Below are 17,925 nucleotides of genomic sequence, written 5' to 3' on the forward strand. Positions count from 1 at the left end.
TTAGTATGCACCTCATTCAGCCACCACAAACTGTGCATCAGCCATGAGGATGAGTGAAACACTTTATTGGGGGAATGTTCAACCTTTTCACTGAATAAAAACACGACTTTCTCTCACAGACAACTACAGTAGGTACAGATTAAATAAGGCACAACACCCAAGAAGAAATAAAGGGCATTTATATCACAACAAATCTGTCACATTCGAACCTTCAATGGTGACTAGCACCCCATAATTTCAGTCGGCAAGGACCAAAAAAAAAAAAGAAACTCACTGACCTCTGAAGGAAAGTTGATCAAGGATTTTACAAATAGGCTACAAACACTAAAAATGAGTCAGTTAGTGCCATTTGAGGGAAATCTCAACCGTCACTGCTGTGACAGCAGCCCAGTGTGGAAGACCTAACAGTCTGTGATGATGAAGGGTGTCCAGATTTACCTGGAGAACCATGTCATACTGAGGCAGCAAGGGTGATTAAGCGTCCCAATACCTGATTGCAACTATGTGAGAAATTTGGATTCATGGAGAAACTCGCCTTATAGAAACTAGATGATTTTTTAAATGACTCAAGTGCCATTTGTTTTTAGTGTGACAGCTGCAAATACTTTATTGTGATCTATCAGAAGGACGTGTGCTTTAATTTACACATGGGAGGCACTCCGGTAGTCAGGAAAAAGTGACCTTATGATGTCCACAGGGTAATTCTGGCGGTGTAGTTGTTTGGGGATGGCTGTTCTAGGTCCAGTCAGTTTTTAAACAATACTGTGTTACATCTTAAGTGAAAGCTTCTGGTCCAGCTGCCTAAAATACACATATCCATCATTAGCCTAGTTATGGGAGCCACTCTGTATCACTGGGAATGACTGAATGATAGTAATCCCCCACAATAAACGAACTGTGGTACCCCTAAACTAACATAGTCACAATTCCACACATTTATAATAGATCACTACATCATCAAGCAAGACGTAACCGCTACAGTTAGTGTACAGTTTCTGCCTTGGCAGACTTCCCTTCCTGTAATTGCCGTGGAGTGCCTACAGATGGCACCGTACTGCTTCAATCAATCATGCTAGCACACGTGATGCCTTTCTTTCTAATACTTCCATTTGATGGCAAGGAAACACAGAGGCCTTTAGAGCCTCAATCCAGATATTTTTGGACATATAAATTTTATTTTTCACATATTGTCTTAAAGAGTTTGAGTTTTACATGGAAAATACACTTTTGCAACTTTCATGGCCCACCACAACTCAAAAATACAGGTTTACCTTTTTTTCAGTGTCTACAAACGTTACCAGCGTAAACAAAACTTTTAAAGCCTCAAAATACCTTTTTTTCCCTGTCACATAGTGTCAGTCTTTGAAACAAAAAGCAGTAAATTTAAGAGTGACAAAAATGTATTCAGTCCAATTACAATATAAAGCCAGTAGTGGGGGTGACAGTGTTTGAAAGGAGGTGTCATGCTGCAATAAGTGATTGCCTTTAAGCACATCCCTTCAGCTCTGTCAATCAGACCTTCATCTACAGGTAGGGTAGCTTTCACAGAAAGCAGCAATGTAGTATTCCACTCACTGGTCAGTAGCCTGTTTGTGTATCTCTGCAGCTACAGTGCCAAGTCAAACTCAATCTCTTTCTCCAAGGCCTTTGGAGCATGTGAACAGGAACCTATATCTGGAGTCCTCACACTAGTCTGAAGTGAGACTGTCTCATCTTCTCTGATGGACAGAACAGGGCCATGCAAGACATGATTGTTTTTCATTAATTTAAGTTTTAGTAAACCACCAGCCCTGTAATCATTTTTCTCAAAGGAGACTTGGGTTGCAGAGTTCTGGGCATCTGGACTCAAAGTTTGTGATGGTGTGATCTCCAAGGTGATCTTCTTGCTTCCTGTCCGACCTCCTTTTGCCAGAAAAAAAAAAGGTTTGTGCGGCCTGGACCAGTGCCAGTGTGATTGTTAGTGCCCTTTCTATGTGTGTAAACACACACCTGGCAGTGGATGCTCACAGCTTAATATCCTGTGACTCTGACATCTTGGCAAGTGTCTTTTTGACTCGGAGGGCTGTGAGGCGGGAGGCCGGGTTGTGGGCCCAGCATTCTGTCATCAGTTTCCCCATCTGTCTCAAACACTGAGGAGATACAGATTTATGTTATGAAGGTCACAGCTTTGTGTGTGTTTGTGCATGTATATATGTGTAGCATATTTTGATTTATTTTACCTCATCACTGGTCCATCGATTTGGAAAAGATGGCCGTAGTCTCTTGATGCAGACCACTTCTCTCATGTCTTCATATGAAGGGTCTGTAGGAACTAACTCGTGGTACGGCAGCTGGTACTCCTCGAGGATCCCTACAATAAATAAGGTCAGAAGAAACTTGATAAATCCTGTCAAACTACCTCCCATAAATTGAACAATGTTTTCAAAATCTGTACTGCACAACCATAAAAAAAGTATTTTATTTTTCAATTTTTCTGTGGCAGACTAGCTTTTCACAAGTTGTTTGTGTCAAATAAAAGAAATGCATAAAAAGTGTACATACCTCCAGAGACGCAACGGCGAGCGATCTCCCAGAGAATGAGCCCAAAGCTGTACATGTCAGCCATGATGTACGACTGAAAATGACTTCTGTTCAGAGTCTCATCCAGAACCTCTGGAGGCATGTAGCGCTTTGTACCAACTCTAGTGTTGGGAGGGATGTCTACCTCATTGGTGTCACTGCAAAGTAAGAGATCAAAGTAATACTTTTAAATTAAAGATCAACTTGCTATGAACATTACTGAATCCTTTGAAATAATCTAAGTTTGAAATACTTTGATCTATGAACATTTCTGACCTGCTACCAGAGCTTAAACTCAGCATGGCTTCAAATCAAAAACTTGGAATATCTCTTCAAATCATGATATACAGGAACACATGTCCCTGACACACTCACCTGATAAACTTGACTGCCAGTCCTAGGTCAGCTATACAGCAGGTCCCGTTTCTTTTCACCAGTATGTTCTTACTCTTCAGATCCCTGTGAGCAATGGCAGGTTTGCCCTGGGTGCCAAAGATCTCCGTGTGGAGGTGGCAGAGTCCTGATACAGAGGAGTAGGCCAGTCGCAGCATGGCTTTGTTGTCTAGAGTGGTTGATTTGAGGTAGTCATACAAAGAGCCATTTTCATGGTAGTCAGTGATCAGGTAGAGTTGGGTCCAAGAGCCAGTTCCTTTAATATCTGCAGCTATAAAACCTGTGAATGGGGTGGGCGGGGAATGGAGGGAGGTTGAAGAGAGAAGAGTAGAAGAAGAGTAAATATCCACATCACTGGCTGAGTGAAATATTCTGGCTATCCAACTGTATGTGCATCTTTTGGATTTGTGTACTGTGCACTGTAACCTTTGCTCCAATAATTACGGCAGACATTACGTATGCCTAATTCTGTTTTCACTGTGAACTTGAACGCTTTTAAACAATAAATCACAATCATTATGAGGATGAATCAGTTAGGCTCGATCATAGAAGTAGAGCAGAATAGAACATCTTTCAGATTTTTTTGTCTTTGATGTGTTGAGCATACATGCCGTGTGGAACCTCATTCTAAAGACAGTCCTTTTGAATTTTTGGAGTGGATACATTCATCATTATTGGGGTGAATTTGGGGCAAAATAAGTACAAAAACAGACCACCATCAAATTGAAGAGAAGACACTAAAATAAGATATTTTGTCCAAAGAACTGTACCTTCATGCCACAAGATTTGAAATAAGATGTTTTTGTCTTGTTTAGGTTTGTTTTCTTTTGTTTGTTTATTTATTTAGATCCCCATTAGCTTTTGCGTTGTGGCAGCTATTCCTCCATAGTCAACAGCAGATACTGTAATCCATTCTCAGAACAAGACAGATTAGATTTTTAAAGATTTTCTGAATATTATCTCACTTGCCTAGAAATCAATCAATCAATCAATCAATCAATCAGTACAAGTTAGTACAATTCAAAGCGCTTTACGGATGAATGAAAACTGGTAAGACAGCTCAAATGTAAACAGTAAAACAATGTAAGCGAGAAATAAAAATAGTGAAAAGTAACAATAAAACCACTTTGCAAAAGATTTTAAAGAATTCAAAATACATCAGGTAAAACTAGAATTATAGTTTTTGCAGTGTAACTTCCTTTTTTATGAAGCCTTGGCATTGACTCTCCCCCCAGGACAAGTGTCCTCTTTGGTGGATTTGCTGATGCTGTATTAGGGATCCTAGAGCTAAATTCAAAATATTTTAAATAAAAATGTAGAAACGACTGTGGAAAACAGCATTATGCATTACAGCATATATTCTGTCTTCTTGTTTACTGGCAAGTGATCTTTTGCCCCACTACTTAATTACTGTGCATCTTGGGGTGTTTAATTATGCAAGCTTTGGTTTGTAGTCTGTTGTTGTCTCTTGGCTATAATTGATCTGCTGTGGTGCCGAGTGCAGTGTGGTGCAAGCATAATGGTCCAACTCCAACTATGGCAAGTTTTTATTTATTGTCCTTTTTCTTTTTTAGCGCCTTTTGCTACAAAACCCAGATATAAAATTAACATATCGTTAACATTAATCACCTATCACCAATTCATCTATCTGTTAGTCCATAAATTAGGATTGTTTAGGATTACTGCTACAATATTAGAACTACCTATTCATCATCTGTCCCTTCAAACCCTGCTGGGCACTTTGTAAATTACAATGGAGCACAAAGAGTACAGTTATATAGATTTTAAATATGAAAATATTTAAGAGAAAAACAAATAGATTGAGGCACACAGAGACAAACAATTAGAAACAGAGGCTACAGAAATCGATAACAAGAGGGGGTATGATTGCAAGAAGTAACACACAGAGGAGAGGCAGGCAGAGTGAACAAAGAGAGAAACCAGTCTTACCCAGTATGTTCTCATGTCTCATTAAGACGGTCTGGTAGATTTCAGTCTCTCTGAACCAGCTGGCCTCCTCAGTGGTGAAAAAAACTTTAACAGCCACTCGTTCTCCCCTCCACCTGCCCATCCACACCTCTCCATACCTCCCCTTACCGATCTGCTTCACCATCTGAATCTGCTTGGCTATCGTTCTCTGGACCTACGGAGGAGCACAAGGTGGGAAATGTTTAGATATGGTTTAGCATGACATGACAGCATAATTACATTTTAACCTATGCTTGTTATGCATCGTGTTTAAGTACTTTTACCTCTGTATGTTTTAAAATGAAAACCCCAGTGTAAGGTTTCCTCAGATGGATGTGTGTTTTTTTTTAATTGTTTCTTAGCACACTAGCTTTCCAAAATAGAAAATGCCTAACAATAAATATTTCAAACATCTTGTAATTCAATCTCATTCTTATCTCACCACATGTGGTAATACCTAACCAGTTACAATGCCATGGGCCCTGGTGAGTGCATACAGTGGATCCATGGAGCATCTTTATGATCCACAGGTGTTCTGGCTGCAATATAAGTATCTCACCAATAGAGGGAGCCCTGAGCCTGAGCCAGAGCTTTGTGACTGTTCTATCAGGTCCTTCAGAGATTCTCCAGGGGGAATATAGGTCTCATCCTGCTCCAGACCAATACTGTACCGAGGACGAGACTCCTGGCGCTTATACCTGCAAAACAGCATTATTCAGCACATATCCTTATGAAACTACCATCATATTTTGACAAGAAGCACGGACTGTATGTGTACTATAAATGGAAGAAAACAGGTCCCCAGAGAATGGTGCTGTAAATCCTGCAAAGTGTGTGGGTTTGTGTTCGACTGTTCAATAGTTTGGTGTAATTACCTGAAGTAGCAGAAGACTATAATGACAGCCAATATAATGCTGCAAACAGAGACTGAGATCAACAAGGCCATGTGGTGGATTTTTCCATCTACATAAACTAGAGAGGGGTGGGTAAAGAGGAAAAAAAGGGGTTGGAGGGGAGAGAACAAAAAAAAAAGACATGAAAAAATGTCAAGAAAGTAAAAAAAAAATCACCAAGCATCATTCACATTTCCCTTTAGCTGCTTCCTCTGTGCAAGTTATCCACAATAATTTGATGAAACAAAGAAAGATAATCAAATCAAAATCTCTGTTATCCGTGATTGAAAAAAAGAGCATGGGGAGGAAGTGGAGCAAATTATACCAAGAAATCAGTCATCCTTATAAGTCACTTGAACGAACTGGTGTACAGTAAATCAAGTACAAATCATATTTCACTCATCAATTTTTCATTTTCTTCTGGCACACTCTCTTCCCTCAAGGCCCCAGTCAGCAACGGGAGGAAGCCCTCAGCCTAGTCGATGAATCCTCTTCCTGATCCCCTATGATAGGGTTTCAGATTGATGACTATGCCCTCAGTGTCTGCTGGGGCTTGTGATTTCCCTGGGAATCTAGGCTTACTGTCTCTCAAATACACAAAAAGACTCTCACACTCACACATAGAGTATAGTGTTGTACACAGTGGAGACCTCAGTATTCTCTTGACACCCAGTGGCTTCGCCAAGCTCTATGCAGGACTTTTTGACAGTAACTCCTGCTGTCTCCCCCACTTCAGATGTCTTTGACTCCCTGACATTGTCATGATATCTCTATCTCTAACACCATCGGTCACAGTTCTTGGCCCTGTCTATATTACTGTCACCGCTGCACTGTCACTGTCACCTGACAACTACAGAGCAAGTTGCTCTGTAAAATCTTCTTTGTGTTTCATGGGTTAGAAAGAGCTGTGGAGGGATGAGAGTAGATGGATAAACTTACGAGGTGGTTTGAGCGGTGGCAGAGTGGGATGCAGGTTTTTGTTACAGTAATCTTGGTCTGTACAGCATTCTAGTGATCTTCTCTGACGTGAGCTCCCTGTGTCCTAGAAGACAGAAAAGTGAATTATTTTTCTCTTGTTTTTCCTTAGTGCTAAAATAATTCATTTATTAGTCAATTGGAAAAAATGATCAATCATTTATAAAGCAAATTATTCAAATGCATAAACATTTGCTGGCTCAACTTTTGCTTTTCCCTGTTTGATGTTATAGTATATTGTAGAACAAAACAGAAATCTGATGATCTTGCTTTGGGTTCTAGGAAATTGTGATGTACATTTTTCACTACTTTTAAATAACCTATACATATCTATAGATCATAGATAATCCATAGATTATTCAGCTATTAAAATGATTATTATTGATTATTTATTTCATTATTGTTATTTATTTCATTACCATCAAAATCAAGTTGTTAAAAACAAATTTGGGAAAGATCTAAGATAAACGATACAAAGGAAATGGCTGCATAAAGGACAGGTCATGCGGATTGTTACAGTTATACTCACCCTGCACTGAAACTCTGACCCAACCAGCCCCAGGCAACCTGCAGTCTGGACCGGTACCCCTCCCTCCTCCTCAACCATGGTAAAACAGTAGCCATCAGTCCTGGAAAACGAGGCTTAGATACATTAATTACAGCAGCCTATGCCATAATTTTATCATTTTATTTCATTCATTTTATTATTTTGTAGTGAACAATTATGTCGGATTGCACTGCTATATTTATTGTTTTTTTGTTTTTTTTTTTGTGTGTGTGTCTGCTCTTCTCACCTGCATGTGTTATTGGTTGAATCTTCTGGACAGTGGTGATAGCAGTGACACCACAGTAGTCTTTGGGAGGACGACACAGGAGCTGTGCTGCCACTAGTCTCCTTCCCACTCTCCACTGTCTCCTTACTGGATGCTCTTAGCAGCATACTGTCCAATATGTTGCCTATAAAAAAAGCAGACAGGGAAAACAGGAGAAATTTAGCTGAAGGAGAGACAGAAACAAGATGTTGAAATCACACACTTGAATCATTCATAATAGATTTTTACAGAGGAAAGAGCACAGTGCCAACACTGCCAGGGGCAAGGGCTGCATCAGCTGAGTCATCAAAGAACTGATAATATCTGCAACATTAAAAAAATCTGAAAGTATTAGCAGTAACAAAGCCAAACCTGTGTGTTTATGTGTGAAGCTTGAGTTTAATAAAAAGGTATATTAAGATTGAGAAAGGAGCTACAGCATCTATTTAATATTCGGTGGGACATGTTCCAACATCCTGAGCTTGTTCAGGCAGAAGTTTCAACTTGTGCTGATTGGTTGATTCTACTGGATACCCATATATCCAGCACATCCTTTACAATAAGTTGCCGTGACACTGCAAACATTTGCTCCTACCACTCTAATAGGTTTATTGTGAGCCAGCGTATTGGCTTTGTTCTGTCAGTGTTTATCTAAATGGCGTTGTGAGGCTACTGATCTCTCCTAGATCTCCTTTTTGTTTTTAGATTGTGAATTTACTGTGTTCTTTGGCATGTGCATTATGATGGATTAATGCTGTGTTCATATGATTTTACTACTGTAATACCGATGCTGCTTCCATTGTTCATAGCGTAAGTTTAATATCTTTACTCCAGTTTATGGTTGCAGGGAGTGACAGGGTCAGGACCAAGATGTCAAATACCTGTTCTGTACTTACATCATGAATCCATTCCACATGAGCTGGCTGACTAAACTGAAACATTATTTAACTTACTGCAGTGAAATGGAAAATGAATCAATTGAATTAAGAAATATAAAACTAAATAAATTAAATGGATGAGAAAAAAGTTACGTTATAGAAAAAAGAAAACCAAACTGAGCTCAAACACCTGATACGGTGAAATGTGTTCACTCACAGCAGATGTTTTTTTACTCTTAAGTGATACAGCTCCCAAAAACTAGAACCAAGCTCTATTCCTCTGTTATCCAATTTCAAAAGGGCACCTGTTTGTCACTTGAGGGGAAAAAAAGGATCTCGGAAGTGTCTTTCCTTCATGGTTTTTAAGATTTTCATTCATTCCAGCAAGATCATTGAGACCAGATGCTTAACAGCTGCAAGCGGAGATCGTCCAAAATAAGCATGAGTCCTTCCTCTATGAAAAAAAATCTACTAGCAGATACAGAATCTGTTCTCCTACTCCTCTTTCAACCTCTCGTTCCTAAGTCCAGGTTTCTTCTAAAGCAGATGCTTCTCACAAAGACTGAGAATGAATAAACACAGTATGTGTGAAAGGGCATGCTCACAATGTATGACTCAATCATCTAATTTTTATTTCTCAATACAACCAATCTCATAGTGAAAGTGACTCACAGTGAAGCATAAGCAAATAAGATGGCCTTCAAAATTCGAAGCACAAAAACTGCATATTTCATATAGGTCAGAAAATGGTGTACATTTTTCAAGCCATGAAAAAGACTAATCGCTCGCTCTTGCAGAAACAGACGTGTGATGAATGGTCAGAATTACAGAAAAGCCAATACTGGCTGTGCACGTGGACACTCCAAATGACTGCCTGCTTCTCATGGATTTTAGTTTTTCTTTTTGGGGGATTTAAGGCTTAGTCCACAAGTGCAACAAGAGAATAGAGGATTTTCAGTGTCATGGTCTTGAAAAATGTGTAAAACATAAAAGCTAATGTGTATCAGATGTCATGACTGTGGGTCTTGCTTATGTATATTAAAAAGCTTATCTATCCCCACAACAAATAGGCTAGTCATAGCTACATGCACATTGTGGCTAATGCGACCAAGCATTAGTGTAGCAGTGTGACCACTTTCAAACTGTTTAGAGCTCAGACATTTTCTGGTGTTTTTAATCGCCTGTGTTTTTGCACCAGTCTTAACTCATGTGGTCAATCACAGTAACAACTTTTGGTGCGACAGCTTTATTGTCAGCTCAGAAGCAGGGAATTTATAATGAGGAATTTTATTACCTAAAATACCGAAGTTTTGGTTTCAGCTTTAAACTCAACTTTCATGGAAGTACAATTACTTTGAATACAGGGCTGAACTACTCTACATTCAAAGTCAAAATGTATAGTTTTGTTAGTCTACTGTAATTAACTGTGAATCCTGAGAAATTAGGGAAAAGCCATTAATTGGTCTGACATCCCAATTAAAATCTAATTAATCAAAGTACTGTGCATATAACAAGATGTTGCCGCATGAAATTTTGTTGTTTATCTGCATTTTCTTTTATAGAATATTTCATTTTGGAATACATCCTAAAAGCTAACTAGCTAGTATAAGCCTTGTTTTGGTGGCATTTCAAGGGGGTGTGGTTAAAGATTGATTTCACACTCTAATGTAATAACCAATGAAGTCCCTCTTAGTGAGTGGATACTGCACTGTGAACAGAGACTCACAGTCTAAAATGAACATATAGCATTGAGGTTCTGTTAGCATGCTCATTGGATAGGAAGATAACAATCTGTAAAGAGCCTGACCTCTGAAAAACAAATTGGATTAGATGGACACTTGCAAATGTGCTGTATATTTTCAGAATGGTTATATAAGCTGTCAGTCAAATGTAAAATAATGGGTGGTATCTTCTCTTTCATCTGAGCTCAGCTGTCTTTCACAAAACATCAAAGAACTTCCTATGGGGATAAACGCTTAAAGCTCTCTAATGGACACCAATACATACACACACACACATTATATGCACTACTACACACATAAGCCACGTGCTTTAAAAATTCTCCCTTGATATATTTCACTGTCAAAAATATTTTACGTGCTTTGTTGTCAATGAGTTGCACTTGTGTTTTATGACCATCATGAATCAGTATTCATAAAAGGCTGCCAAACTTAAAGTGATCTTGACTTCAGGAACTAAGGCTCAAAGAAAGTAAAGTCACAGCTACAGCTATGAGACAGATTAAAATGCTGTAGCTTGCCAGTTATATTCTGATGTGATCCTTTGATTTTCTCCTCTGTGTCGCAATCCAGAAGCATATGCTGTTCTATGGATGAGGTGGTTGAGCTCATTCATCTGATTCACAGTGACAGTGATAAATGTGACTGTACACCGACTAGTAAGAAGCATACTGATGTCAGCTGACATTGCTTTCAAGTTTGTCAGCGCTCGCTAAGTCCCATTTGTTTTCCTTTCTCTCATCAATAAGGAAGCATGTGTGATATTGAACAGAAAAGAACATAAATAAATTTTTAAAACATGATAAAACAAGAAACCACTACAGTAGGGTCATAATAAACAAGTTTCATTGGCACAAGGGAAACTATAAAAAAAAAAAAACAAAAAAAAAAACCTGAGCATGTTTTTTCTATGACTATTATAATCACTTGTCATCTGGCATTTCCCTTTCTAAATGTCTCTCTTGTACACACTGATAATGTGTTGACAATGCTGCGAGAGAGGGACGGTGGGGTTTAAAGGGGTCACATTAACAACTGACCGATTTGAGAGAAAGGGAGCGAGGAAGAGTAGGAGGGGGGGAAGAACAGGGGATTAACAAATGAGAAGTGACAGAACTGCGGGGAACTGGTGGGCAGTTTAGCAGCACACAGAGGGGACAGAGCAGAGACCACTGGCCTTTTCCACCCTCTCTCTCACTCTGTTCACCTCCCTCCCGTCACTTACATCCTACCCGCTAATGCTCACTCACTTTGTGTTTTACTTTTCGCCGACCTCTCTCTCTCTCTCTCCACCTTTCTTCATCATTCCATATCTCTTTCTTAGGCCCTTCTGTCTCTTTCCTGCTTGTACCCTTTCAATTAACTGAAGCTCACAGCCTTTCTTTCCTCTATTCAAAGCTACTCATGACCTTTTCTCTAAGTCTTTTTTCCCCTCTTTTCTTTCTCTATTTTGCACAACCTCCCTATCCTCCTTTACCCCACCCTTTTCCTCTTCCCCTCCTCCACTTTCTTTGCCCCGTCTTCCCTATGTGAGTCCAGAGGATTGTCATGTGAGGTGCCGCTGTGCTGTTGACAAAACACAGCCTTTCACATCCATTCTGCACCTGGGATTACTGGCTGCTGCTCTTTCTCTGTGTGTGCGTGTGTGTGTGTGTGTACATGTGTGAGAAAGACAGTAAGAGAGAGACCAGCAGGGAGAGAAGCAAAAAGAAAGAAAAAGTCTCAACCCGTGGAGAATGTTGTTTAATTAACAAATGCTCCTTGCACAAAACCTAACTGGAGGCTAAGGTGAAACCACCAACCAAATACTTATTGAATTATCTTATTTAAAAAAGCAAATATTACAGGAATCTAGTTGACAAAAAAAGTTTTCTTTGCTGGCAGCTGGTCTTTAAGACACTTTGTAGCATTTGTGTGAATCTATGTTTTTTTCTTTTTAAATGTTAATCTCGTTATTAAAAATAATTTGGCTACATAGAAGTATCTCTACAATTCCATCAGTCACATTACAAAGAGTGACCATTATTTGCGTCTTTCCAGTATGTTGAAATACTACTACCATTGACCATATTTTTATGACACATATTATCAATGAAATTGCATTATCCCAACACTAACACTGCTGCCTCAGGGCACTCTGCTGTCTCTGGAAATGTCAGGCATGTGAGCAAGTCATTTGAGTTTATCAATCTCTTTGTATATCTATCGCTATCTAATAATCATGATCGGCTCCCTTCATCTTAGTTTTATTTTTGATTCTCTCCTTTTTTTGTTGTCTTTGTATTCTGTCTCTGACTATGAAATACTTTGGACACTGTTGATTTTTCCACTAGTCCTAAGGTAATGAGCAATTTTTCTATGAGCCGGTCCCATCTATCTGTGGGAGGGAGAGTGACCAATGTAAAATATTCTGCTTTTTTTTTTTATAGCTAATACATACATTCTGCCTGGTGAGGAAAATGTACACATTGTCGCAATTGTTTCGTAAAGAGATAAGGCAGCCTTTCATTGATAATGTATTCAGAATTTGGACTGAATGTGAGTCGTTGATCACACAGGTTAAGAGTAATTTTAGAAACATTAAGTGTAAGAAAATGTTGCTCCTGTGGTTTGGTCCTGGCTGCTATAGAGAAGAAAACTGCACTGACCAATCAGGCTGTAGTCCAAACCTTTCTAAGTGCCACTAATGTCAAAACATGGTTTAAGCTAAGTGATTTGTACTCTGAAACTGGCCAAAGTTCCCAGCACTTCATTGACACTATAATTGTTTCAAGCTCTTTCACTAAAATGACTTTTCAGATACCAATGTGAGCTTTCAGGTCTCCCCTATAGGCTTTTTCTGGCTTGATGGCAGGATATAGGGGCCACTGTCAACACGCAATTAACAGCCGTGGCCCACAAACCCCCCCAAAAAGCTAAAGGCCTCTTTTCAACAGATGCAGCTTTGTACAAACTGAAACACAAAAAAGACGAAGAAGAATTCATATATTTAGATAGCCAAAGAGGAGCAAAGTGAGGGAGAGGGATATTGTGCATGAGATAACAAGATGAAGAGAGGAGATTCAGAGGAAGATAGACAGACACGGGGAAACAGAAAGACAGAGAAGATATTCATTAGTTATCCTGGCCATGTCAAACAAGGCCTACCAGAAAAGCCCTTTCACCGAGCCCATGTAAACACTACCCGCCTCCCCCTTCCACTTAAGACACACTCATTTGACAATACTGCTCCCTTGCTCCCCCCTTTTCCCTTCTAAGTAGTAGTTCATCTTCCTGGTGTTTGACAGTGCCGTCTGTACGGCGAAAGAAACATGAAAGGTGAAAGGCTTTTTTTCCTCCCGCTCTCTCTCTCTCTCTCTCTCTACCACTCTTTACTTTGTGTGTCTCTCTCTCCAGTTCCATGTACTTTCAGTGCCTGGTCTTATCTCCATATTCTTCTTCCTGTCAATGTTGAGATGAGCCGAGCAATCCCACATGTGCAGGAATGTCTTAATGAACCCCAGTTTGTGATCCGGAGGCTGGATGCTGGGAAGCTGAGGCAGTCTCTCTTGCTGTTTTGGCTAAACTTGCTTTAAAATTCTAATTCGTTTTGCCTCGGGTTCCCATGACAAAGCTTGCTCTCTCACAGTTTTCTCATCTTATTTGCTTATTTGACCATGTTAACTTTACACCATTTTGAGGTACAGAAAACTACTACCTTATATTTACTCTACTAATATTAGAGGAGAAGGGTCAGACAGATCCCCTTACACCTTGATTATACCACAGTTGGAATACACTGGTATCACAGAAGGAAAATGTTTCTGGGCTTCTCAATCTCTAGCTCATAGGCACACAGTCTTATAGCTGATGTATGTATTGGTGCCTTTGGGGCAGGAAGAGGTTATGCACCATTACTTCTCCACCCCCTTTTCCTTGTCCAACTTTCAAAAGAACCCCACTCTGCTGTTTTCCTACCCTACATGGTTCTTACACCACATTGTTCATTTCTTCTCCCACATTTCAACACTTCTTTAGTCATTCACACTCCTAAAACTCACAGATATATTTGTAATGAAGGTGTAATTACTTCAGGCACAAGTCGACATTATGTAGAGAGAAATTAGCAACTGCTATTTGAATTTTATGAAATGTTTCCACCAATCATTCAGTCCAGGCAAAAAGCTTTGTACCTATCCAAAAAGCTCTGCAATCAGGACAGAGACCGACCACCAAGTAGCCACTCACAAAATATGGAAGTGATGTCATGTGGCTCAGACAGAAAACAGCTTTTAGGAGATTTTCTTTAGCAGGAACAGTACAATGAAACTAGTGAGAGTAGGGATAAGGGAAGCTTTTGGAACTGCATTCAGCCCCTCTATCCTGCACCACAACAGCGTCATCAACAGCTCTTCAAGCATTCCTCCATTATGTCACACTGATGAATGATGCAGTAATGAGCCAGTGCCACTCTCTGGTTATACAGCTGTCATCTGCCAGCTGTATGATGCGACCACTGTGTGTGTGTGTGTGTGTGTGTGTGTGTGTGCATCCCCTTTCATGGGGATGACTGACAGGTACACAAGGATCCCGGAACTCTGAGTTCATTCCAGAAGGCCCTCAGCGTTCCCTTTGGAATACAAGGAAATGATGGTGTCGGCCCTTAAAGGAGGTGTGAGAGAGCAAAGCAAAGAAAAGAGAGAAAGGAGACCAGCTGGTCTCTTCATCAAAAGCTCCTTTGCTCCTTCTCATGGCCATATGTGGGCTCCTTCTCATCACAAAACAGCCCACATCAATTCACAGACACCTGGCATCTGGCTGGATCAGTGGGCTGCGGCTGTGTACTGTAAGTAATGTTAATGCTGCCGGTTCAGAAGTGGCTTGTAAACTTTGTCTTGATTCAACGAGTACCACCTAAAGCTGATTTGTCATAAAGATGAAGATAAAAGCCACAGTCACCGGGGTTAATGTAACTAACCAATGCAGATTTTGATGGTATGACAACTATTGTTGCAGCTCAATTAACAGGCCTAGCAGCAATGGATTTATAAGGTCATAGTGCAGTCCTGAGCTTCGCATCAATCTGATTATGTTTATTTGATGTGCTTGGCACTGAATATCCTGAGTTACCTGTTTATTAATAAATAATAATACTGAATTTCCTTAAGATTTACTGTACTCTTTATCATTTATATCACAATTAGATTAACATAAAAAAATGGCATATGCTGTGATGGAATATTTGAGCCATGTTATTCACCCTAACAAACGTTACTGAAACCAAAATCAGTATACTGAGGCATTGCTTAAATGTAACCACGAGAACAGCTGGCTGATAAAAACATTTACTTCAAAGTTCAAATGTTATAGTTCAACAGAGTTGATGCATTTCAGAATGTATGCAAAGAAGATGGATAATGTCCTCCTACATCTCTTTTCAAATAACTGCAGTGGAAGACAAATGACTTTACAAGAAGCATCTCCTACAGATCCCTTAAAGCAGCTGCCCTTTCCTTCTATGAGACTAATGTGTATGTCACAAAGGAATGCTTTAGCATGTGCAAGTGCATACAGAGTAACACAACATGTACAGTGCTTGACACGAAATCAAAGTATCAGGGCAAGCATACTCTACTGCAACAGAACATACTGATACATGGCCAACACATATACTTTTACAAAGGTGAAATCTAATCTATAAAAACTATTCACTAACAGAAATTAGTGGAAAAGAAGAAGGAAGGTGTCCCTCAGAAATGGGTGGATTTGGTAGGCAGCATTCTTGTTTACTCTGTCTTTCTTCTTGCCTCTCTGGGTTCATTAATTGGTTATGGCACAAAAATAACCAACACTCTAGTCATGAAGCTCTTCCACATAAAAAACACATGCAACATCTGCATAAACCACATTGGCTGTGGAAATTACTGACTTCAGATGAACTGTTGATGAACTTTTACTGATTAGTTCCATTGGTAGTTTCTTGGAGAGTCATTCTCCCACTGTTAGAGAGTCTTGTGTTTGTTCTTTTTGTATGTGCAACAAACATGTTTGCTCTGCAACAATTTCCAAACAATCTTGACCGAACTACAAATCAGACATTAGATCCGCAGCCAAAAACGGGTGGTTTCTAATTCAAACTTATATTGCCAAAAACACTTTAAACAACGTGTGTGATCTGGCGATGCAGATCTGAAATCTAAACTTCTTCAGTTTAGGGTGTCTATTGCAAAGATTATGCTTCATCCCTGCAGCCTATCAGAGCTTAACAATGATTTCCTTAAATGGTAAAACCAGATTTCACATCCAAACTGAAATGAAATGTCTTGCGAAGAAAACAATAAGTTGACTAATCCTCCATTAGTGTCCTGATGAACTGTCCAACCAAAGCGTATTCCCACTGTTAACCCGGCACTCTCATTTGGAAGGCTAAAGGTGACATCATTACACACATAAATATGGTATAATCTTAATCAGTTTTGTCACAGAATAAAGCATGCTTAGATTATGATGCACACCCATCGCAGAGTAATAAGTAGCTTAGGTTACTATATACACTCCGTTCAAACTTGGCAGCTATTTTTACCATATTGGATATGCTATTCCCATGATATCATCTTGTGACTCATTGTTCCATCACGGTGGTGGTATGCAAAAATCATGCCGATAAACTGATAAACAATGGCCACACACTCGCCAAGTTGATAGGTGGCCATGGCAAATATAGCACCACAAGTTTAGAATTCCACACACTGTGTATACTGTAGCAGAGCAATTACAAACACACAGACACACTCTCGCAAGTCAAAGGTGGCTTTGGGAAATGGAGAATCACAGCATAGTAGAGATAGTTTGCATTTTTGGGAGATGTAATCCTTTGCTGCTAGAAACAGGGGGGCTGAAGTCTAGTCATATGATGCCATCGTTTATATGAGTGTGTGTCATGTATATATGTGTCTATGTGAGGGATGAAAAAAGCCAAATAGCTATAAGACAATGCAGAGAGAGATAAGTTAAATTACTTAACGGTAAAACAACTCAGAGACACACAAACACATTACCTACCAGTTGATAGTTTTTTGTGTGTGCTGTGTTATATAGTGAGTCTCTAAAGGTTAGAAAAAAGAAACAGTCTGTTTAAAATCACTTAAGACCTCACAGTTTTGGCTCCTTCCCCCCTGCTAACTCAGTGCTGTCTTTTTCACCCATTTTACAGAAAGATCTAAAAAATATGTCCACACACAGTTATAAGATAAGCATTATTAACCTGGGCTCTAATTAAATCAAACTTTCTCAGAAAACTACTTATGCTATAAAATTACTCATCTCAGGATCAATACCATATGGGGAAGAAAATACACTTTTCTTCCTTCCTGGCAGGCTGAGAAATTTCACCACTTCAAAACACCCATTTTCTGCATCATTTCCTTAAATAAACACTTCAAGAGACACATAAACTTTAAATACACAGCACATCCAGAGGAAAGACATAAAGAACAAGCAACTGTTCAGTGGAGAGAGATGTGGAAAAGGGGCGGTAGTTACAAATTTCAATGTAGATTTGTCCTCGAGTCAACATTGACTGAACTTAAATGCCAATTCAAAGGTCAATTGAGAGTCTGGCATTTATAAAAAACCTTAATGGTTCAATGAGCAAACTGCAGGTTCCAAATATTCAGCCCACAAGTGTAACTTTGTTCATTTGGTATGCACACAAATAGGTTGATTACAG

The 17,925-nt window shown here is 39.4% G+C and overlaps 1 protein-coding gene across 2 annotated transcripts in view; it reads right to left on the reverse strand.

Moving 5' to 3' along the window:
- Positions 1-42: 42 nt before the first annotated feature.
- bmpr1ba (bone morphogenetic protein receptor, type IBa) overlaps positions 43-17,925 on the reverse strand; it is a 72,395-nt gene continuing 54,512 nt past the window's right edge. For both annotated transcript variants that reach the window (XM_071483092.1, XM_071483091.1), the window contains 10 exons: positions 7,583-7,745; positions 7,318-7,417; positions 6,753-6,855; positions 5,796-5,892; positions 5,480-5,618; positions 4,903-5,095; positions 2,935-3,232; positions 2,542-2,717; positions 2,220-2,350; positions 43-2,129 (listed from right to left, as the gene is read on the reverse strand). In XM_071483092.1, the coding sequence (XP_071339193.1) occupies positions 2,004-2,129; positions 2,220-2,350; positions 2,542-2,717; positions 2,935-3,232; positions 4,903-5,095; positions 5,480-5,618; positions 5,796-5,892; positions 6,753-6,855; positions 7,318-7,417; positions 7,583-7,728 (1,509 nt within the window). In that variant the 5' untranslated portion in view covers positions 7,729-7,745 and the 3' untranslated portion in view covers positions 43-2,003. The remainder of the gene's footprint in view (positions 2,130-2,219; positions 2,351-2,541; positions 2,718-2,934; positions 3,233-4,902; positions 5,096-5,479; positions 5,619-5,795; positions 5,893-6,752; positions 6,856-7,317; positions 7,418-7,582; positions 7,746-17,925) is intronic.

The sequence above is a fragment of the Trachinotus anak genome, unplaced genomic scaffold, assembly GCF_046630095.1.
Source record: "Trachinotus anak isolate AG129_WGS33_773 ecotype Australia unplaced genomic scaffold, CSIRO_AGI_Tana_v1 ptg000008l, whole genome shotgun sequence".
NCBI lineage: Eukaryota > Metazoa > Chordata > Actinopteri > Carangiformes > Carangidae > Trachinotus > Trachinotus anak.